This window comes from Aricia agestis, chromosome 12 (assembly GCF_905147365.1).
Source record: "Aricia agestis chromosome 12, ilAriAges1.1, whole genome shotgun sequence".
In the NCBI taxonomy this organism is placed as follows: domain Eukaryota; kingdom Metazoa; phylum Arthropoda; class Insecta; order Lepidoptera; family Lycaenidae; genus Aricia; species Aricia agestis.
The window spans coordinates 1949566-1974040 of NC_056417.1; the positions used below are offsets into that span (position 1 = coordinate 1949566).

At 34.7% G+C, this 24475-nt stretch overlaps 1 protein-coding gene across 3 annotated transcripts; it reads left to right on the forward strand.

The window, feature by feature from the left end:
• The first annotated feature begins 146 nt into the window (after positions 1 to 146).
• On the forward strand, positions 147 to 22086 carry LOC121732208 (monocarboxylate transporter 9-like). 3 transcript variants are annotated; one of them, XM_042122014.1, is made up of 6 exons: positions 147 to 340; positions 15300 to 16920; positions 17345 to 17779; positions 18000 to 18221; positions 20695 to 21004; positions 21883 to 22086. In XM_042122014.1, exons 2-6 carry the CDS (start codon positions 15703 to 15705, stop codon positions 22071 to 22073), a joined length of 2376 nt encoding a protein of 791 aa, XP_041977948.1. In that variant the 5' UTR covers positions 147 to 340; positions 15300 to 15702; the 3' UTR covers positions 22074 to 22086. The 3 variants fall into 3 exon arrangements, with proteins under 3 accessions (XP_041977948.1, XP_041977949.1, XP_041977947.1); XM_042122015.1 differs by lacking the exon at positions 147 to 340 and adding an exon at positions 11585 to 11740; XM_042122013.1 differs by lacking the exon at positions 147 to 340 and adding an exon at positions 12628 to 12776.
• Positions 22087 to 24475: the final 2389 nt, after the last annotated feature.

Below are 24475 nucleotides of genomic sequence, written 5' to 3' on the forward strand. Positions count from 1 at the left end.
CTGCTATGTAATATTCCATTGACGTTTCACGGATTTGCGATTATACAGCCTCCATGCAAATAAAGTTATCTAAATGATAAGTGATAGCGACATTCGTTTCACAGAAGAGCAAATGAATGAACGTTTTAATTGTTACCAATTTTGATAAAAAAAAAGTAACAAAAATGCGGTGCGGTGCGGGGCGCGACTGGTGTCTCGCGTCCTAACTAAAATAAAATACTAAATAAAAACATTGTACAGACGTGCTCTTGTGTTCCTGCGCTGCGGACGCAAATATTGTTTTTGTGCTAAAAGTACTAGAAACTAATAAAAAAACTGTTTTGTGTGTGATAATTTGAAGGTACGTATTGTCTGTTTGCTTAAGTATTGTTTGTCCGTGTTTGAATTTATGTTTGGAATATTTCCGAGAAGGGTGTATGCAGAATGGTTCGGTCTTCGGTGTATGGTACACAATGCTAATTCCAGAAGGTTCTACGGATTATTTTGTTGCACTACTGAGTAGACGTTTTACGTTACCAGCGTTTTCTTTTGAAGTAGGTAGGTAGCTAATAATTAATTTGGTGTAAGTACTGTTTATAATAAAGGTATGAAATAAAACTATGTTGCCTTGAAACGAGTTTATGATTTTGTGTATATTTCAAGAATTTTACTACCTAACTATTATTGGAAACTTGAAGAATAGCTTTCCTGCTATGACTGTACATGCTTCCTTTTGTTGAGATAATATGCTTGTATCCATATTTCTTAGAGAATATAGAGAAACTAAATTGTAGGCTCTACGTTAGTTCTTTTATAACTTACGCCCATGTTAAGCAGATTCCGAGCAGACTCCGGGTTAGTTTGTTGCTGATGATAGTGATAATGGTATGCAGTCAATAACCGACTTTTGGATTAACTGCAGCCTTGACAAGTAAATGCTAAATGTCTTAAAGAAGCCGTAACGTATGAAAGCCATATTAAAACAAGATGTTCAATGTTCCATATTACATATTATTATTCACATTGAATTATTTAAACACTATATACACGAATATTATAAAGGATACGTTCATTTTGAGAACTTAAAACTAAATATTTGAGTAGGACAATAAATAAACAATGTGTTTAGATGACGAAGACAATAAATATTATTTGTGATTGTTAAGAGTTAAGACTGTAACTTTACTATATAATAAGGAACAGCTGCTGACCACTAACCAGAGAATAGAAAGGTACAAATTTGTAGAGACCATTGAATTGACAGATTGAAATCCAATTTTGTAAATATTTTTTATCTCCTAAAACTCGTAAGCAGGTAGATAAGGGACTTTAAGTGCATATATTTAGATAAAATCCAAAAATATTATAAAGAATATAAAGATTATAATATAGAGCTCTCTATTGTGTAAACACGGTAAGTTTCCATTCTTTTCCAACATTGTGGCAAAAAGAAGTATTTCACACTCCACAGCCCAGAGGTAGTTTAAGCACGTGACAATAAAAGCGATATTAGTAGTGATAACACCTAAATGACAAATAAATTAGTGACCTATTTAACTAATAATGAAACAAATTAAAAAGATAGCGGATCTCGTTAATGCACGATTCACTGACGATGATGAAGGCTTTTGACTACGCGAATTTATCTCAAATTTCATTTTGCATATTATTATTATAAGAAAGATTTTGCTGTTAATTTTAATCTAAAGCCACTGTGTCTAAGAAAGGTACAAAATAGTAAAAAATATATATATGGGACTTGGAAGTGAGAATAGTGTTACTAGGCGGAATCTCGTGTTGTTGAATTCACAGATCGTGTAAGGTTAACTTCCTACTTCCTGCATCCATTTATGGCGTTAACGTACTATAAGCATGTATGCTGTCTGATTCTTTAATAAATATAACTAAAGTATAGAACTTAGAAGAGATGTAGAGTATCGAAAGACGAAACAGATTATGCAACAAATTTCTTTCAAAGTCTTTTAAGAAGTAGGAGCCTACCAGTTACCACAGATAAGAGGAACATGCATTATTTCATGCAAATTTTCGATGAGATCATAGTGATCCTTCTGATTTTAACCGATGCATTTCAATACGATTGAGTGTGTATATTTTACTACCTTATTAAAATCCGTATCGTATAGTTTACGATTCCTTTATTATTCCACCCTATTGTTAATTAAAGCATACTAATTGAAGCCTATAAAACATCTATTTTTAGATTCTATATGATGGGCATCAATTGAGCTAATATTCTCGTATTTGTACGTATTGTATCAATTGAATTGAATCCTTTTCGATTAGAACTTTCTAGAAGGAGAAACAAGAGTTGAACCAAGTGCAGAACTCGTTTTTAAGTTGTCATTTGTCTGATATTAATAGAACGATGGTAGTATTAAAATATGTGTATCTATCATATTCTATAAGTATCTGGGAATAGGAAAAGATATAACTACAAAGCCGTAGCTCAAATAGTGTCGAAGTAACTAGTACAAATTACAATATTTTAGGGAGTCGTTGACCGAGTAAATCAATTATGATTAATGATTTAGATTTTAGCTGATATTATTTATTTTTATTTCACAAATCACAAGCCAAATATCCCAAAGCTCTTTTATGCTAACTGTACATGGACGAGTTCTTCGAAATGTTTTCAAGTTTGACCCCCATTTCCACAAATTGACATGCTATCTTCCACGAAGCGACATTCATATTTTAATATTTGGTACAATAAAATTACATTTTAATATTACTGAGAACATCTGTGCTTATAAATCAAAAGGAAACTTGCCTTCTTGCTGGCTGTTTTTAATTTCGTAAAATTAATGTTTTGTGCTAATACTGCTTAGATATTCATGTTATGGAAATTTTATTACTGCTTTTACAGTGATCACAGAATGTAAAAACCCGAATTAAAAATTCTGTACGTCCCGCTTAAAAATTCCGATGGGACGACTTTTTGAGGGCCGAATTAGCAACCTACCTTTAGTACTAAAAGTAAAAAAATATTTTCGCTATTATATATTGTGTTTTTTTTGTTTTGTATTCGAAATTGTCATTGTGCAGCGCAAGTTCCTTATACCAAATCTCAGCAAAATCGCTTCAGCGGTTTGGGCGTGACGAAGAGACAGACAGACAAACTTACCTACGCATTTATAATATTATTAATAATATGGGTTAACATAATAAAACAAATTCTATTTCGGGAGAACCACAAACGTGGAGTTTAGTTTGCCAAGTGACGTAAAATGTTGTCTTCAATTCCAGGAATATTTATAAATTAGATGTTCCGCGCGGCTTCGCCCGCGTAATCTAGGAATTTCACGGAAACCGTACATTTTTCCGCAAAAAATAGCCTATGTTCCATGTCCATCACGTGGTCTATTATTCATGTGCATGCCAAATAACATAAAATTGCTCCAGTTATAGTTCTTAAGACAATAAGCAATTTCAAATAATTTCCCCCGTTTTTTCCACATTTTCTTCTATTTCTTAGCTTAGCTTAGCGTCATAAAATATAGCCTATAGCCTTCCTCGATAAATGGGATATCTAACACTGAAAGAATTTTTCTAATCGGACGTCAGTTGTTCCTGAGATTAGCGCGTTCAAACAAACAAACCCTTCCGCTTTATAATATTACTTGTATAAATTATGTAGGTAAATGACGTTACACTTACCAAGAGGCGAGAAGTGAGAACACGCCTAAATATCCAAATTCCAGTAATTAAAATCATTATTAAAATTATTATTTTTCTAGTAATATTAGATCTTAAATTAATTATTCCCATTTCAGCGGTTAAATCGTGAATAGGTAACAGAGTACAGACATACAGAGACGATTTCGCATTTATAATATTAGTATGGATATTGGATGTATCATAATTCATAAACCATAATACTATTATACTTTATATTGTGCTCGAACATAAATAATAAAGAAAAACATTTTTTTGTGGCCCATGGACGTGTAGACGTAATGGGTTCATCTTTTCAGTTGAAGGCCACCTAAAGGAGTGGCTACTGGCTAACGAGCTATAAAAGAAAGCTCGGAAGTAGTAAACAACACAATAATATGTGGCGCGGGAAATTTGACGGGGTGTGGAGGTGTATCCGAAAATAGGTGGTGTAGGAAAAATAATAAACGTTCATATAGAGAGAATAGATTCATACTGAATACTAATATTAAATGGGAGAGTGTATCTGTATGTTACCTCTTCACGCCCAAACCGCTCAACCGATTTTGCAGATATTTTGCATGCAGAGATACTTTACTTTGAGTCCTGCACCCATAGCATGGCTACTGTAGAAATACGAACGTATAGACAAACAGCGGAGATAAACTGAAGGTGCCGTTTCGATCTTTACTGCGGCTAGCCGCGATCGACAAAAATTAAATTAAAATGCCACTTGTACCAGCATTCTAAGCAAATAAACGATCTATCTATCTATCTATCTATCTATGGCAGAGATCTACGTCATAAAGTGGGATTTTATTTGAATTTTCAGGACTATAATCTACTAGTTGACGCCCGCAACTCCGTTGCGCCAAAATTCGTTTATAGCGCGGGAACCGTACATTTTTCCGGGATAAAAAGTATCCTATGTCCTTTCTCGGGACTCAAAGTATTTCCATACCAAATTTCAGCTTAATTGGTTCAGCGGTTTAGCCGTGAAGAGGTAATAGACTCACAGACAGACACACTTTTGCATTTGTATGGATGTTATAATGTGGCATTATATTTGATTGTTTGTCGATCGCGGCTAGCCGCGGTAAAGATCGAACGGCAACTTCAGTTTATCGCCGCTGTTTGTCTATACTTTCGTAATTTCTACTGTAGCCATGTTACGAGTGCTGGGACTCTAAGTAGTATCTTTCTATCTAGTATCTCCATATTATAAACAACAGACTTAGGATACTTTTAAGCCCGGAAAAATGTACGGCTCCTGCGCGATAATCAATTTTTGTAACAACGGATTTGCGGGCGACATCTAGTAATCTTATAAACCTCTGTACAACTTTCTACTAATGTTAAAAATATGAGAATTTCAGGATTTCAAAAGTATGAAATTCTGTACCTCGTTATTTTTTTAACTTCAACAAAATATGCAATGAACAAGCAAAAAAAATCTGTTTACTTCAATATTATATAGCCTTGTTTTTTATTTGAAAATCGTTTAAAAATAAACAATCTACTGTTTCATTAGTGGCGTAGCGTACTGCGGGGGCCCGTATCAAAAGGGGCAGTCAGTTCAAACTTCTAACTAAGTATATATCTCCTGGCTCATGTGTATCATATTATATTGATGATACACATGAGCCAGGGAGCCTAAATTACAGTCGCTACAGATCAATAATCTTGGTGATTAGATAACATTTAACTCCAATAGCTGTTTGATGTCAGCCTCTAATGTTGACATTGAATATAACAGCTTATTCCGCGTAATTCAGCTCTGACCTGTTTCTACCAGCTGTAATGAGGAACTCCAATCGTCATTATGATCAATGAACCTGCCAAAACCGGCTAAAACGAGCTTCCTTTCCTTGACCCGGTAGTACAATTTGGAGCATTTACGGGGAAGGAATCGTGAGCAGTCTGCAGTCATGGCACCCGGCCCACCCGGACTCGGTTGCGCCAAACGGTTATCGAGTGGGAACTGTACATTTTTCCGGGATAAAAAGTATCCTACGTCCTTTCCCGGGACTCTAAGTGTCGCCATTTAATATATAATTTTAGTATGTATCATTTTACTATACGATTTGTACTCATGCACTTCTTTAACAGTGGCGTATCACGCGTTTGATATCTTTGCTACATAAGTATATTTGGGGCTTGTAGCCAGCTTTTGTAGCCCAGGGTACTTGCATTAATATTTAATATGTATTCTGTGCCCACTGCCCAGGGTATGCAAGATATAAACTAAAGACGATAGTATCAAAATGGACTCAAATTTTTGTAGACAATAATCAAAAGTCTCATTTCTCGGTTACAAACTGCATAATATGCTCAAGTGAAGTCATTTTTAGGGTTCGGTAGTCAACAAGGAACCGTCGGTCCGTCCGCAAAATGGTACAGTTTATAATAATCTTAAAAAATATTTTTTTATGGTACGGGAGGTACCTACACATATATTTATTCCTCTATGCTACACGTCAAGCGGGAATGATTTTTTTTCGCGTCCACCCCACCGTATAAGGTGTCGTTGGATAGGTTTTTTAAAAAAATATTAGGAGTATTCATAATCATTTTCCGATTTAGGGATCCATTTGTGAAATATAATATGAAGTTTTAAAGTGAAAAAAAATCGTTAGAGTCCAGTGTCCTCCCCTTCTACCAGCTAACGGTTGCTTTGGAAATGTGAAAAAATGAATTTAAAAGGAAAACTATCACGGCTAAGAAGACTTCATAAGTTGAGTAACAGTCGATCAACTAAAAAAATGTAGTCGGCGAAGTATAAAGGAACTTTTCGTTCAGATTCCTTTAAACATAACTGAGATGATGTAAAGCACGTTCTAAATGTACACTACTTGACCATTAAAAATATCAAAAACTAGCGGTACTACGGAACCCTATATTGCACGTGGCCCGAATCGCACTTGGCCGGTTTTTTATGATCACTTCTCACGATTCTTGTGTAAAAAGCTATTCTTGTCACACATACTCGTAGAGCAACTTGTTCGTGTAGTTTAACCTTTATATTACACATAATTACTTTGTCTGACACGTCGTTCAGAGCATCCATGATCCAAGGACATTTTCGTCAATAGAACTACAAAACTATAATAAAGTTACTTACGACATTGTTAATGTTTAAAACAACTTTGGCATACTTACATTGTTTCATTTGTTAATTTTTTCATTTATGGCACTAATATATAATTGGATTTAAATAAATATGTATGTAAAAGTCGGTTATAACTTATAATATAAGTTTTTAATATGACAGGGCCGGATTTAGCATACTGGTTACCCTAGGGTCTTGAGCCTATACCTAGACTTATAAATTAATAATATTACTTATCTAATAATAATAATTAATCATTTATGAGAGGGCAAGTAAATAATATATATGTATTTGCACTCTCATATCATATGTAACTGAACAAAGAACCTATTCATTGTTCAGTTACGACTTACGTCGTTATAATATTATCGTATTTTATTATGTAAGTATTTGTAAAAACCATAAAAATAAAACCCTAACTTTTCAGTACAAAACCGACAATTGAAATGACGTGATAATCAAATAATTTATTGATGTGTAAATTAAGACGTGCTTATTCAGAAGGAATGATAATATGAATTAGTGATATATTATCGGTTCAGTTGCGAACTGTAGTAAAAAGTATTACTAACGTATAATTACAGTGACAACTTTCTTTAATCCAATGTAGAAAAAGAAAATACAATTCTTTATATACAGGGTGTAACAAAAATTAGTGAAAATACTTTAGGGTGTGTACATGTTCCTTGTAGAGAGTTCACTGTGAAAGTAGCACCGCTGAAAGATCCTGCCCATAGAAAATTGAAAAAAAATGTTCGTCTTTCAGCGCTGCTACTTTCACAGTGAACTCTCTACAAGGAACACGTACACACCCTAAAGTATTATCACTTATTTTTGTTACACCCTGTATAACGTTCTATCAAAATCTAAACTCTTTTAAGTCTGTAATCATTTGGTAAGCCGTATATGAAGTAAACAAAACACTGCTTTTTTGGGCAGACGTTGATTTTTTGCAGCTGTCTCACTTGTCTGATGAGCAATGGTGACACTTTATCACGAATAGATCAGATTCCAGTCTCGAGGTCGCTTTAACGTAAATCTGTAAAATCTGTGCGTCTGCGAATCCTGGATATCCGCCAATGTCGCATCAGCTTGCTGAAAACACCAGAATAGACATTTTGCTCAGGGCTACAACTTAGAACATGCGAGAAGTATGATTAAGAGGATACACCAGGGGCTAGAGAAATGAAAAAAAAGTACATGTAATATCTATAGCTGTCTCCCTTACCTCAAGCCTATACCGCAGAACGCGATAGAGACAACTGCAGAAAATCAACGATTCGTTGTCCCCAGATTCCTTTTCCGAAACTTAACCGATTTAAGTACTTTTTTCATTAAAGATTAAAGAAAGGCTTGAGCTGTGTTAATATGTTTTTTTTTTAATCTAGCCAAATCTGTTTTCTGGATGTTTGAACACAGCGGAAAATCTGACCATTTTTTTGGGTTTTTGAACGTTCATATCTTATTTAATAATTAAATTACGAAAAAAAAGAAAACATAGGGACATTGTATTAGTGCCGTCGATATCCAGGAAAAAAATTATAACTCTACTAGCATTATCCAGGGAGGAAACAGGGGACAACGTTTGTATGGAAAAAAGGGCGGTGTGGACTCCCCTTAATAAGGCTACTGACAATAGAAGATTAGACGAGTAGAATTATTGAAATTCTTTGAGAGGAAAGAATTTGAAAATCTGAAGTTTCAACGATTCAATTAACTGTATGAGATGTTATAATGTTAACTAGCAAAGAAGCAACCAACAAAACTTTTACATAACTTTTCTTCCCTCTTATGCTAAGTACTCACATACAGTTTTGCTCGATAGATTTACTCCGAATCGAAGGAATTGACATATTTAATTCTAGGATTTGACATATTTAATTCTATCGGAGCCGGCTCGAAGCGAGCCTTCGAGCTGGCAGTTTTGCGGTCCACAAGGTGGTTATTGCTCGATTTGGAGTAAAACTATCGAGCAAAACCGTATGTCGGTACTTAGCATTATGGGAAGCAAAGAAGTTCTAGTCTTCGTGAATATAGATGATCGAGAGAGAACAGAATTTACCATAGACTTAATATATACTGTCGTATAGACCACCTGACAACCCGAAAATGCGTGACCATTTTCGATCTGTCAATGTGTGCGTGTGCTAGTGATGTATATTTTACTATCGATAGTATAGTATTTTGCTATCGATAGTATAGTCCGTTCGAGTTATTTTACCTGAGTTTCTATAAGAAATAAATAATATGCAACTTTGACAGATTTGTATTTCAAATTAGGTATCATAAATTTTAATTGGCAAAAAAGGTGACGATTGAAAAGTTTTTTGGAATGATTTTTCAATCGTCGGATATGTTATGACATGAGGTTCTTATAGGGGTAAATAATAAACACATTATAAAGTTACTTATTTATTACTCAGGTAAAATCTATCTGGTAAATCAGCCCTTACATTGAAAGTAAACGTTGAAAGTAAACAACACACATAGTATATTATATTTTATTCTTAAATTAAATACATATCATAAAATATCATATTATTTTTTATTACAATTATTTTTAACCGACTTCCAAACAGGAGGAGTCTAGACGTTCGGCTGTGGATATATTTTTTATGTATGTTCAACGATTACTCCGCCGTTTATGAACCGATTTTCAATTTTTTTCTTTTGTTGTACATTGTATTGTTCCAAGTAGGCATCATGTTCACAAAAGTGGTGGTCTGGTGATGGAAATCGAGGTGACTCCTTGATTTTCAAATGGGAACATATTATGGTCCCAGAAAACGTTCAAAATCTTTCAATTAATAAATTTAAAAAAGTAGTCAAAGAACGTTTTGTGCCAAAGCCAAAATGATTTCATAAACGATGGCACATCTTGGGAGTAGAATGCTGAATGACTGCTTGCAAGGCTACTTCTACATAACTTACAATTATTATGTATCTATCTATGTTTACATTGTACAATTTTTAGTTACAGCATTGTAAATTTTATTTTAAAAGATTATTTTTTTTCTCACTTTTTTTGGTAAAAAGTGGGCCCCGTGCGAGTTTCTTACGCCGGTTCTTCTCGTCGGCTTAGTTCCCGAGCCGGTGGTAGGCACCATGTATTCTGAAAATATATTTTATTTTAGATTTGTTCAGAAATAAAGCAATTTTGATTTTGATTTTTTAAAACACCAACTGTAAGTATAGAAAACCTTAAGGACAGCTAAAAAGAGTAAAATTATTATTTTTAAACAAAAAATTAAAACCGACTTCCAAGGTAATGACAATTGTAATATTATACATATATGAACTAAAAAGTATTAATTAATTCTTATACTGTACTCAGTATTAATTCTGTTCTCAATCTTCATTATTTTGCAATCGGTACCAGCTAACCTAATCGCCAGTTCTCTGACAGAATAGGTATAACTGCAACTTATATACTTAGGACTGGTACCGACTTCAAAATACTTTTTAGTTCATTTAAGTATAATCTTAAATAAACTAAAAAGCAATAATTGCTTATAATTGCTTATTTTTAATAATTGCTTCAGTAACAAGTGCAACAGTATGTCAAACTTACTGGTACAAATAAAGTTGGGATAGCTCCTTTAACCAAAATAGTATTTATTCTACTTTTTCCTTAAAAATTTTCAACGAAATGCTTGCTACATATTGTTGAATTTTTCTTGGGATTCCAACCAACACGCCCAATTAATTTCAGCCATTTTCCTCTTATTAGAGGATCTTGAGGGAATCTGTAAAACAAATGATTATGATATACAAATATAAAGATTCCTCTAGTTTTTATATTATATTAGTTAAAATAAGATAATATGTCCTTTTTAGTCCGGCCGCACATTATCCGAATTTCTGATCACAAAAAATCGGACGCCCCGCCCCGCTCATACAAATTCTTTTAGTACGAGTATGATGGTCTACAACAAAATGAAGAACAGAGTGCGTTCCGCCGGGCGTCCGAATTTTTCTGATCAGAAATATCTGATAATGTGCGGTCGGGCTTAAGGTGATAAATATAAAGGTAAATGATTTTTATTTTAGTTTTATGTTTTTGTAAAATATCGATAAGCATATCGATAAATTTGATTCAAGCACTAGCGTATATGTAAAAAATTTTGATGAAAAATTTTTCTTCAAAATTTGTGTAATATAAGAACAATAGTACCTTTAGTTACGCAAAATATGAAAGTAAAAGGAAGGATTCACAATATTTTATTTGAAATAGAGAACTAAAGACAGAATATAGCAAAAATAAACACATCGTAGCAATTAGGACATGAAGATTAATTACCTCTGAAATGTATATTTTTCAGGATTATTTTTATGATTTACACTGCAAACACTTACAGCACAAGTCGCTACTTATAAATATAATAATATTTATTAAAAATAACATACAAATTGAACAATATATTGGAAATACCGAAAGGGCATAAAAACGACTGACGACTTTTGACGACCTGTCAAATAAAAGTGGTTACAATTTTCATTAGACTGCCTCTCTCTTTTCATCTTGTTATAATTCCATAAAGGATTTTCTTCTCTCTCGCACTCTTTGTTGATCTTTAGCATTATAGGTTTATGGAATTTACTATTCTGCACATTTCAATTAATAGGTCTCGCTTACTGCCTTATTGTAATGGTCATATTTTAATTTAGCAAATAACTGACTGTTGTCATGCTCATTCTTACGAATGTGTCCTAAGTAAAAGATATTATAACCTTCGTTATGAAAATAACTTGTCAGTGTAAAATTGCGCACAATATGCCAAATTATTATGAACGTTACATTTAAAAGCCACGTCTCGTGTTGTCTAGAACTCTGCCAGAACTACAAGAGAATAGGTTTTAAAAATGCTAAAATAATAAATCTCGAAGATTTCACGAATGTTTCTTTCTTGAGTCAATATTGCAGTTCTCAATGTGATAAAAACGGTGTTTACATCAAAAAGGAAGGAAGTAGGAATGGTAAGTACTCTACAAAGTTAATTTGAACCGTTCGCGTTGTTAACTAATTATACTTAACTGCTTATCTCTATGGATACTGATACTATCAGTATAACATTCTATATCAGAAAAAAGATTGGGAAATGAAAGGGAACTTCCCTTTTTTATGAAATAAGGGGGCAAACGAGCAAACGGGTCACGGGCAAAGCAACTTTCGTCGCCCATGGACACACCCAACATCAGAAGAGCTGCAGGTGCATTGCCGGCCTTTTAAGAGGGAATAGGATTACAGGGTAGGGGAGGTAAGGAAGGGAATAGGGAAGGGAAGAGTAGGGAATTGGGCCTCCGGGTCTTCCTACGCAACTAATTTCAATCAGCTTTATTAAATTAACCAAATTGGATGTAATGTAATGAGGTTGAATAAATATTTTAATAAAACCACATTGTAACGTATATTATGTAGAGCTACTTAGTGGTTCAATTTTATCTGTTAAATAGGACTTCAATTAATAAAAAAAAATTGCAAATATTACGTAAGTGGTACTTACAACTCAAGTACTTAGGTATGTCTTTTCTTCACTGACTCAGGTCATATTGAATGCAGGTATGATGTAGGTAATGTCTACATTAAATACCTGTTCTTAAGATTAAAAGTACCTCTTTAATGATTATTAGTGATCGAAGTCTTTAATTTAATATGGATTTAGGGCTTACTTTGATTTCGTCGCAACATAGGTGTTGTTGACACTCGATAGTCTGTGAAATGTCTAGACTCTACCTAGAGGCCAGAACCTGGTACATAGCAGGAACTCTCCGATTACTAGTCGGCTAAGTTATGTAAATAATATTTATAGGCATTACATATCTGTGTGCGTTAGCACACGCAGCAATGTGCCTATATCTATCGATCATATAGTTTGTGGAGGCGCCAGCGATCGGACGTGTCTTGCGTTTGACCCTACGCGACGTGTATCAGTGGCTTTATAGTTGTTCTTTTTTCGAACTGTTTTTACCGGCGCCATTTTTTTCGCCAGTTCGGTATTCGAACATTTTTAAGGTACCTTTTTTTTGTTATTCTTTCTCTAAAAACTGTTAAAACGTTTACAATTTGTTTTTTTTTTCAAGTCGATTCGACTATTGTTAACAATAACAAATTATATTTCGTAAATATTTATTTACCTGAACCTGTTCCTCGTTTAAACAGGAAGCGTCTGACGTCAGCGTCTGGTTCAGTTTATAAATACAGTAAGTTTACAGACGACTGGCTACATACTGAATCATCTATTTGCGTCAAAACGTATCGGCAAAGGGGAATAATCATTTACGTGGGCTTTTGCCAGTTTAGATTCAAAAGGACAATATAATTTTTTTCACAAAAATGTCGTAATAGCTCGTGAATAATAATAATGTTTAAATGTATGTGATGTTTATTATAATATTTTATACAATTCATGTTAGTACAGTGCTTCAATGTTAAATATTTTACTTAAACAGAGTTTCATTAAAGTACTTACTTTATTCATGAACAAAATAAATGTCAAGAGGTGCATCTCATGATTTGTTATTTTTAGAAAAAAAAATTGTTTTCGAATATTGTAATGCAGGAGCGGATTTATACTTAGTGACGCCCTGGGCCCCGGTTTATTAAATAATTTAAGTACCTAGGTATATTGCTAATAAAAGTTTGAAAGTTCCAAAAGATACTTACTAAGTATACGTTAACTTAGGTATTACCTAGGTATCATGAACATTATCTTCATTCAACAGACAACAGTTACGGGTTACCAGTTACCACAGTGCAGCGCCCAACCAACATAGAAATATTACTATTGCCCAACAATAAACTTTTTAGTTTGGCGGGAAACTAGTTTTGAATTTTTGATTTAGAATAAGTACTTAAACGATTTTTTTTAATATAATGACAACAAGCAACAAAATATTATTCTTGAAGTCCTGCATGACTGCATATTATTCTGTAAATCCCATGATAATTAATATTATTATTATCCTTTTAATTATAAAGCTTACGTACATAATTTCTACTGCTTTTGAACCCTATTCGAATAATAATAAGGTCGAATCGTGACATTTTTACCGTAGACGTTACCTACTTTATGCAATGTCCTTGAATGTAGGTCGTCGACACTCGATACCACAAGTCACAACACAAGTCTATCAATGGCCGAGCGAGAAAGGCAATCAGCTGTCTCGCTCTTCGTGAATGGACCGGAATATTTTGCTATAAAATTATCATGTAGGTCACTCAATTTGCAGTGTAAGCTACTGATGATCTGAGTAAACTTCTTTGTTTAGACAAATTGTTTACAGAATAACACTTACTGCATACTTTTTATGAGACCGGTAAATGAGACGGATCACCTGATGATAACCGATGACCCTTTGCCTATGACGAACTTTTGATGAACTCAGACCAAATAAAAAGGATAATAATAAAAACAAAAAGATTTTTTATTTGGTCTGAGATAATGAATAACATTGATATCGTATTTAATGACTTAGTTATTTTGCTACTTCATTGAGAGAACAAGACGTGTATTTTCAATGGAGCTGCTCGCAACGGCACCTTGTTATTCAATTTGTAGAATAAGAATATAAGATTTTAAAACCAAGTATAAATGCTAAAAACACTCTTTCTGACCGTACCTAGTACCTACAAGTAGCTATATTGATTCACATCTCAATTCTGAACTATTCACTATAACTGCAACGTGTCTGATTCTATAATGTTTGCTTTCAAACTGCATGAAACTGGCCCAAACCAGTATAGATTTTCCCACATACGGTTTCCACGTTTCTACTTGTTTAGTCATTCCGTTTTTATCTTGTTTCCTAGTTCCTACGGCTTCGTGGAGACTTCAGTGAAATAACCTCGATAATATGAAGGAAATTATACTTTGTGATAATCTGTACTTGAAAAATAATTAACGACGCTTTTGAACACGAATTGTTGAAAAAAAATTGAAATACTTTGTAGCGGACACGCATATGAACCCAGCTTACCCAACGCCAACTTAATGATAATGAAATATTATGCCAAATTGTACAAAATAAATTGAAAGAGTTATTTCATACAGTTTTTCAGATAGATTATGGTTTATTCGACATAGAAACACTGTCAGTTCAAGAAGTTCAAGTAGCTAGCCATACACGTTACTCGTTAGAACATAAAGTCAGAACTAGCTAGGTATTTTAGAAATCGGAGCTATTTCCCGAACACAATCTCAGCTTAATGCCCGATAAGAATTATTCTCACACGTCTTTCATAATATTTTGATAATATTTAATAATGATAAATCTGTTATGACTTCTGATTGATATATCAGGAAATCCTTATCAGATTTACGTAAGAACTTGCTTTACAATAATTTATGGAAGCTATTGGCTTAATTAATTCAGTAATCAATACATATTATTATACTTGCCAAGGCGATATATAAATTAAACAAGAATTTAATTTGCAGTAACCAGAAATCTCTCAAAATCTCCCGTGAATACGGTGAAATCCCAAAAGATGCAAATGCGTTAATAACCTTAATTAATGATGCCGTTTTTGTTTCAGATTCTCCTGTTTTTGAGATTTGAGATGTTGGTCAAAGCAAAACTTTGATTCTTAATGTCAAGACGGGGCAAGAATTATTTTAAACAAAAAGAAGATAATTTCAAAAGTGACTTTTTTGAAAGCCTGATATCGGGGACTAGCCGGTCCTTGATGAACTCGCTAAGCTACAACCCCAGCGCTCTTACCCTCTGTATTGCTAAGAGCCCCTGTAGGTATTCCGCTAGGGACCCGAGGTTAAGATATACCTCAAGAGAACCCATCTCTTCGCCGTAGATATCCTCCATCTGGCGTTTGAGTCCAAAATTTCAGTGACGCCAGTCACAGAACAGCCTGTTTTAATTTGAAAAATAAAAAGACAGGGCACTAACCCGTACAAGCAAACGCTGCCGCGTTTGAAAGCGTGATGGACACGCAAAGAGTGTACGCAAATGGAATTAACAACAAGGATAAGTCTATCATTCATAATGATAAAATTCCTTCGGAAGATGATAGGACTACTTCACCTCTTCTAGAGAGAGCAAATGACATTAAATACATCGACGGCGTCGAGCCAGTAGATGTAGAACATAAAAACGATTTAAATACGATCAATTCTATGAAAACGCATGAGAATGGAATAAACAATCGTTTATCTGTAGAGTACTCGAAAGATGACAATGAAGACGCGAAGTCTACTAATGAAAGAGTAAAGTTTCTGGGTGTGGGCGATGATGACAGTATCTGTTCCAGTAAGCATGAGGAGCCAGAACCTCAAATACCAGATGGAGGTTGGGGCTGGGTGGTTGTAGCTGCGTCGTTCCTTATCGCGACCGTTGCCGATGGACTTGCATTCTCTTATGGACTGCTGCAAATCAAGTTCGTTGATTTCTTCGAAGCCAGCGAAGCGAAGACTTCTCTTATTGGAAGTCTTTTTATATCCGTTCCTCTAATAGCTGGGCCGATTATGAGTGCGCTAGTTGATAGATATGGATGCAAGAAAATGACAATAGTTGGAGGAATATTTTCTACGGTTGGATTTGTTGCTGCATCATACAGTAATTCTGTAGAAGTCTTGTATGTCACTTACGGTATTATTGCTGGATTGGGAATGGGATTACTGTATGTCACTGCTGTAGTATCTATAGCATATTGGTTTGAGAAACGTCGTAATTTAGCAGTCGGATTGGGTTCGTGTGGAGTTGGATTTGGGACTTTTATTTACTCACCTTTAACTACCTATTTATTAGATGAATATGGTTGGCGTGGTGCTTTATTATTATTAGCTGGAACTGTACTTAATGTTTGCGTCTGTGGTGCTGTTATGAGAGACCCTGAATGGTTAATTTTGGAGCAAAAGAAACAAAGAAGGTTAAGCAAATCTAAAAGAGCAAACAGTTCTACCTCAATTTCGGCTCGATCTGCTAGGTCTGGTGGGGGAGAATCGTTGTACCTTGGTGCTGAAGAATTGAAGCATTTAGTCCAGAGTGGCGAAGATCCAGAGCATATACTTACTTCATTGGTGGCTGCAATTGCGGAAGCGGAGAGTGTTGAAGCAGCAACCAAAAGAAACGCTGACTTATCGTCACAACAGAAAGTTAGCTCAGTTATTAATCTCCCAACATTTTTGAGGCAGAGCGAGAAGGTAGGCAACTTTTGAGTATTTTTTATTAACCGACTTCAAAAAAAGGAGTAGTGTAATATTTGCAGAACTGCTCAGTTTTCGTATATGCTAGTCTACATCAGCGTTTGAACAAATGTGCCAAATTTCAAAAGTGTATGTATGTATGTATGTTTTTATGTTTGTGTTCGCATATCTCCGGAACTACCAAGTCCGATTTGAGTAATTCTTTTTTGTCGTACTAGGTATGGTTCAATTTAGGAAATACTGCAATTTTCATCAAAGTTTCATCAAAATCGGTTCAGTAGTTTTTGAGATACGGAATTTTAATTCTTAATTACATACAATTTTGAAGTCGGTTTTATCTTTTCAATAAATAACTTAAATTAAAAAATATACATAATATACATTGTTGTAGTTAAGATGCTAAACTTATCTTTATTTTCAGATAACACCAGAAGTGCTCGATCAATTGACATCTAACGAACGTCTCTACAATATAATTTTAACAAACTATCCATCTCTCTTGGCCTTAAGAAGCACATCAGATACAAAGCTGAACGTTGAAACTCCAACAAAAGAAAAACTTAGTAAGAAGAAAAAGAAGAGAGATTTCGATAAGAAACTTAAGATGGTTCGAGAGAATCTTCTTCAGCCTGTTCCAGAGAACAATACCCTTAATCCGAAAGTAGAGAGGCACGATTGGCTGATGAAGACGTTTCAGACTGATCGTCATTATCTGAGAGATATTCGCGTACATCGTAACTCCATTATGCATAGAGGAGCCATGATGAATATAGCCAAGTATAGATTGAAAGCTTCTTCGTGTCCGGATATTTATAAAAACTCAATGTGGTCTATGGAAGAAGACCAAGAGGAAAGGGTAAGCTATATTTTTTATCTCCTTTTTACATATCTGCAAAGTAATACAAATTGAGAAGTAGCTGCGAAAAGAAGGCGTATTCTGCTTAGAGTTGGTGATAGTTCATGGTTACATTCTTTAAACTTTTACATCCCAAATAGGACTTGTTACCTATATTATTTTCTCTGTGGAATCCATGTTTACAATTACATTTTTTGACTTCATTAATGTGCTATTTCAGACATGGGGAAAGAAACTCCTGCACGCCATAAACAAGACCTTCGATTTCAACATGTTCACCGAATTCCATTTCCTGATGATGAATCTGTCGACCTTGGTTCTGTTTATATGGTTCATCGTACCCTACTTCTACATCTCTACCTTCATGGAAGAGACTGGTTACACCGAAACCGAGGGTTCCCTGATGCTTAGTGTCTTCGGTGTCGCTACTATCATTGGAATTGTAAGTATCTTTTGTGACAATTATACCGTTATCGAATCATTTTTTGGAAATCCAGGAAATGTTCAAAATTCCACAAATTATTATCAATTTGTGGCTGGAATATCAAGAATTTTAAACACGCTTTGGCAACGATTTGTAAATTTCGCTAGATAAAAAATAAATAAAACTATGTATAATCATTTCAACACTAGGCCAACATAAAAAGTAATGCAACTCATTTTCCTATGATTAGCCTTATAATATGACTTCACGTTTATCTTATCTGACAGCCAATGTTGTTAAAGCATTGTGTGCACGTTTTATGCCGTATCTCGTGTCAAGGCTAGTGTATGTTAAATCATTCATATGAGACATTTAACAAAAGAAAAATGTACTTAATAAAAGATTGTGAGAGGCACAAAAGTCTGTGTATTTTTAATTTTTGACGAAACTGTTTTATGTCTACTTAAGTACGCAAATACTAGTTTCTTACATGCTTCTTATCAAGTCACGATTGCATAAGTAAGCAAGTACTTAATGACTGATAATGACATTAATATTATCATACATCGCGTTCTGATAATTGAAATTACTATTTATACAGGGTGTAACAAAAACAAGTGATAATAATTTAGGGTGTGTACGTGTTCCCTGTAGAGAGTTCACTGTGAAAGTAGCAGCGCTGAAAGACCAAAAATTTTTTTCACTTTTGTATGGGGAAACTCGTGACGCTCGGGCCCTTGCCCATACAAAAGTGAAAAAAAATTTTGGTCTTTCAGCGCTGCTACTTTCACAGTGAAATCTCTACAGGGAACACGTACACACCCTAAAGTATTATCACTTGTTTTTGTTACACCCTGTATATTAAAAAGCGGCCAAGTGCGAGTTGGACTCGCCCATGAGGGGTTCCGCAGCAGCAATAAGGTTTATTTCTATGAAATTAAAAGGTTTTTGATTTTTTTTTTATTAAGTTGATTTAATGAAAGTTAAATTAAGGTTTACCATTTATGACGTATAAAAAAACTACTTGCTAGATTTTTTTTTATGAAATAAGGGAGCAAACGAGCAAACGGGTCACCTGATGGAAAGCAACTTCCGTCGCCCATGGACACTCGCAGCATCAGAGAGCTGCCAGTGCGTTGCCGGCCTTTTAAGAGGGAATAGGGTAATAGGGGAGGGTAGGGAAAGGAATAGGGGAGGGTAGGGAAGGGAATAGGGTAGGGGATTGGGCCTCCGGTAAACTCACTCACTCGGCGAAACACAGCGCAAGCGCTGTTTTACGCCGGTTTTCTGTGAGAACGTGGTATTTCTCCGGTCAAGCCGGCCCATTCATGCCGAAGCATGGCTCTCCCACCTAAAACCAATCTAAGATTTAACCAAGATCTCGTTTAAACCAATTTTCATTTTTATAGTAAAGTACATCATATATTTTTTTTAGAATTATCATACTTTAGAAGTTTATAGAGGGGGGGGACACACATTTTACCACTCTGGAAGAGTCTCTCTCGCAAACTATTCAGGTTAGAAAAAAATGATATTAGAAACCTCAATATGATTTTTGAAGACCTATCCATAGATACCCCACATGCATAAGTTAGATGAAAATAAAAATTGTTTCAGTTGTACCTATGGGGACCCCTTAAATTTTAAATATTTTTTTCCATTTTTGTATCAAAATCTTAATGCGGTTCACAGACTACATCTTTTTACCAAGTTTTAATAGTATAACTCTTATAGTTACGGAGAAAAGTGGCTGTGACATACGGACGGACAGACAGACAGACAGACATGACGAATCTATAAGGGTTCCGTTTTTTGCCATTTGGCTACAGAACCCTAAAAAACCTCTATTATAGCCGTCAGAAAGACGTGTCTAAGATCTAAGCTACCTATTAATAATTTGCAATACTAATTTACCTTAACCAACCTTTTTTTTTTTGTTTAGGAGGGGAAATACTTTGCGTATCCCCCACCCCTCGGGATAAGGGTACCTTAACCAACCTAGTAATTTATTTTTATTTATTTATTTAAAAACTTTTTGCACGTTGTAGTACAAAGGCGGGCATGCAGGGCTGTAGCTAGAATCAGATTTGAGGTAGGGCAGCATTGGTTACAGGTAGGGCGGAAGTAAAAAAAAATCATAATTGATTGATTTTCTTGGGTTTTGGTATTTTTAAGGTAGGGCATTATGATTTTAAGGTAGGGTATTGCCCCACAATGCCCCCCCCTAGCTACGGCCGTGCGGGCATGTAGTACATTAGGAAGTCGGTATGATCTAGCTACACCTAGGAGTTCGCTCGCTCTATTTAAGTTGTATATTGTTTAAATTAGATTACCCACAACAGCTATAATAGCTACAGCTTAAAAATTGCTATGGGCCCCCTAAAACTCACTACGCCACTGTATCGTAGATACATCATAAATGATACAACTCACCAATTATTATACTGCTAATTTTTTATTTGTTTTAACTCTTGTTTTTTTTTCTTTTCAGGTCGGCCTCGGCTGGATAGGCGATCTACCATGGGTGAACATAACGAAGACCTACGGATTATGTCTCGTCGCTTGCGGCATATCCATACTCTTATTCCCGATACTTATTCGTGTTATGGACGCGAAAGAGTCCTACAGCTTCTACATTTTGGCGCTAAACGCTTTATTCTTCGGCCTGACGTTTTCTAGCTCGTACTCATACACTCCTAGTATATTGGTGGAGTTGATCGCTTTGGAGAGGTTCACCATGGCGTATGGACTGGTGCTGCTGAGTCAGGGCTTGGGACATCTGATTGGACCACCCATGGCTGGTATGTTGATTTTTTTTCGGCAGATAAACCGGGTTAGAATATACTTTTTATCGCAGCGACATGTACGGTTAACGAGTAATTTCCATTCGTGTTAAAGTTTTTTGGATACAAATTGAATGGTTCTTAATTTGTTATGACATCAAGTCATAGTTTATTGACCTTTTATTATCGTTCTAGTGCCGATTTGGCTTACTTTATCTGTTTATTTATGATAAAAAAATTATCACGACATAATATTATATCCACATGTAGATATACATCATACAGAGTGCAGACTGCAGACGAAAAAAAATATTTTTTAGCAGTTTCGTTGTTCTCATTTTATTTGTCTGTTTGTACCTTGGACGATAAAGGGTCAGAGGACAATCTAGGTACTTATTTGAGATTTTATTATATTGAGATTTTGAATGGTTTACGAAACATTGAATTTCCTTGACTATACAAAAACCCTTCAAACAATTTAGATTATTAACTTTAAAGTAAACCAAGTTGTTTTTATCTTACGTTTTTACCTCGATGTTTATTTTAAAAAAATATTTTTAGAATTCTAAAATTCAAATTGAATTTATCGACTTTTGAAATTGAAAAAACGAAAATAATTCGCAAACAAAATATTTTTTAAGAAACTGCTTATCTACCAGATGTAACTTTTTTGCTATTTGGGCTATTCCAATGCTACACTAGGGAACTACCCTCACAAGTCCCAACTCCCAGGAGATAAAATGTCGCCGCGACAAACGAATTTTACGTTAATGGGCTTATTTTTCAATTTTCAGTTTAAATGAATGATATTATAAAATATATATAAAACCGAGACGTGAGTTCCTAAACAAAAAACTAACATTTCTTAACTAATATTTTCTTATTATATTTTACAGGTGCTCTAAAAGACAAGACTGGGTATTGGGACGCGGCATTCTACATCGCTGGTATCTGGGTGATAGTTTCTGGTCTCCTGGTAGCCGTCATCCCGTACACCAAGAACTTCAGAATCATCGGCAACGCCCCGCTGGCTAAGGACGTAGCTGTCGACCCAGAACCTGGAGTGAAGATTATTATTGCGCATTAGGTTATGACTTCATGAGGCATTTTCTTTTTTTTAATTTCAGTGACAATCAGTTTTATTGTGGTCGCTAGATGGGGTATGAGTAGACATACGTACTTGTCGGGGCTCTGGTATTACCTACCCACACCAATAATTACAATCAGTAAATATACAGAATACTGTTTGCTGTTGACTCTAGACTTTTGCATGAAAACTGACGTAAATAATGAGAAAATGATAATGTCCTTAGGCGTCGCAAGTGTGGAACACCAAGATAATTTTTAAGAATAAGTACTTTGTTTTAAGGTGAGACTTCACTACGCGATAGTCGATACGCGTCATGCGACACTTCACGTTCCATAGAAGTCATAGAACTGACGTCGTGTCGTGTCGCTTTAGTACGGTCACGCCTTTAATTGGTATCATATTATTATAGCGACGCGTTATTCATAATGGCATACCAAACTGACATACAGTTCGACAAGGCTTTATCACGGACGTAAAAAAAATACGGACATAACCTTCTTATAATCACGAGTGAAGCCTAGTTATGGCCGCCCGTGTAGGACGTGTGCGTGATATGAGGGTTGCCATATAAATCATAAATTTCCCTACTTTTTAAATTTTGTAAACTCAGACAAGTTAAATGTATTTTTTATACTTAAACATTATGTTTTTTTCGCTTCAGAAATGTAAGCGGTTGTTAAAGATGTCATAATGAAAATATTATTTTTATGACACTATAGATAGAAAAAAAAACACATGTTACGTACAGAGAAGTATATTATTTACATAACATTATTAGTAATAATGATTATGTACAAACATTTACAATAATAAAATTATTACTAGCTATTTGACACAAACAAAATGACATTTTCTAAAAATAATTCCTAGCTACATAGATTTATCGCCCCCGAAACCTATATACGAAACCTGTATACGAAAAGATATAAGATACTTAAGTCCCGTAACCCGTTTCATCAAACAATAAGTAATGTTAAATAAATAATGACTTGTTAAATCAGTTAACGGCCTGTTAGAGCTATCGAGAGTTCTACCATGCGCTAACGTCAAATCAAATCACCTAACATGGTGTTAAATTTATTCCTGGTCTAGAGGTCCATTCAATATTTTCATTCCTACTAGGTCTCAATGACGCTCGGGTGACTACACCAATAGCACATTCCCTCCCCTACTACTGAAGGAAATCTAAGACAACAATTTTATCTATGGACGCTTACGCCACGTCAGTCTGACCCCGTGCTAAGTACCTGAAGGACTTGTGTTACGGGTACCAGACAACGGAAATATATTTAATACTGTTATACTATACATATATTTAAGATTTTTATTATATGATACACATATTTAATACACACCCATGACCCAGGAACTTTGAAAACTTTTTGTTCCGTCGGCAGGATTCGGACCCGCGACCCCCGGCTTGAGCTACCGACAGCCCACCCACTGAACCACAGAGGTCGTCAAACAACAATTATATCCACTTTTGTAAATTAAGAAATTAATAGGGGTGTAGACTATTTTTAGGAAATATATTTATTTTAGAGATGTACCATCAAGGAAGTTGATTCCTATGCAATTGACAGACCAACGTTATTTGTTCGAATATGTCAATTCAATGTTAATTGTGATCTGTCAGCTGGGTTTGACGTAACGCAACCAAACTACTTATGTCCCCGATTTGCATAGGAATCAACTTCTCTGATAGTACATAAGTATTTTGTTACACCTAAAAATATGAATAAAAAATTAATACACTCTTATTTCAATTTAAAAAATCACTTATTAAATATAAAAAATATTATAAAGTTATTAAGTAAAATATGTCCATTTTCGGTAATTCTATAATACAAACTCTCAAAAAAACAATGATTTGTATTAGATTTCGTTTACTGTCTACACCCCTATTATTGTATTCCTGCCTAATTACTGGTCAATAGTATACTAAATACTTACATGACACTAATAAAAGACAATAAAATTAATTATTTGATTATTTAAAAATAATTTAAAATTTTCCCCGGTTTGGGGAAAATTTCCCCACTTTGTTATGGACATTACTGACCTGTTGAAGTTGAATTAATATTTACATTATTTTATCAAAATACTTTAAAAATATGTTATCTTACCTATGAAATATTATTCCTTGATGTTTTTTGTGTAAGGTTGTATTGTTCTTGCACCATTTTACAACACAAGATGGCATATTTATTTTTATTTATGAATGACAAAGACGTGTCACCGCGATGCAGTCTAATTGTGTAATGGAGGTACGATCGGCTTATTACAGTGCGAGTGCGTGTGCAAGATGTGTACGTATGATCGCCTGGGCTTATTAAGGGTGCTTCACTCATTTCTTAATGGCGATCCGTCCGTATTTTTTTTACGTCCGTGGGCTTTAT

Excerpts from the sequence above, each read along its gene's own strand:
- LOC121732208 (XM_042122014.1), top strand. The coding sequence starts at position 15,703 with ATGGACACGCAAAGAGTGTACGCAAATGGAATTAACAACAAGGATAAG. Across the intron at positions 16,921-17,344 it reads TTTTGAGGCAGAGCGAGAAG|ATAACACCAGAAGTGCTCGA; the intron begins GTAGGCAACTTT and ends CTTTATTTTCAG. Across the intron at positions 21,005-21,882 it reads GATTGGACCACCCATGGCTG|GTGCTCTAAAAGACAAGACT; the intron begins GTATGTTGATTT and ends TATATTTTACAG.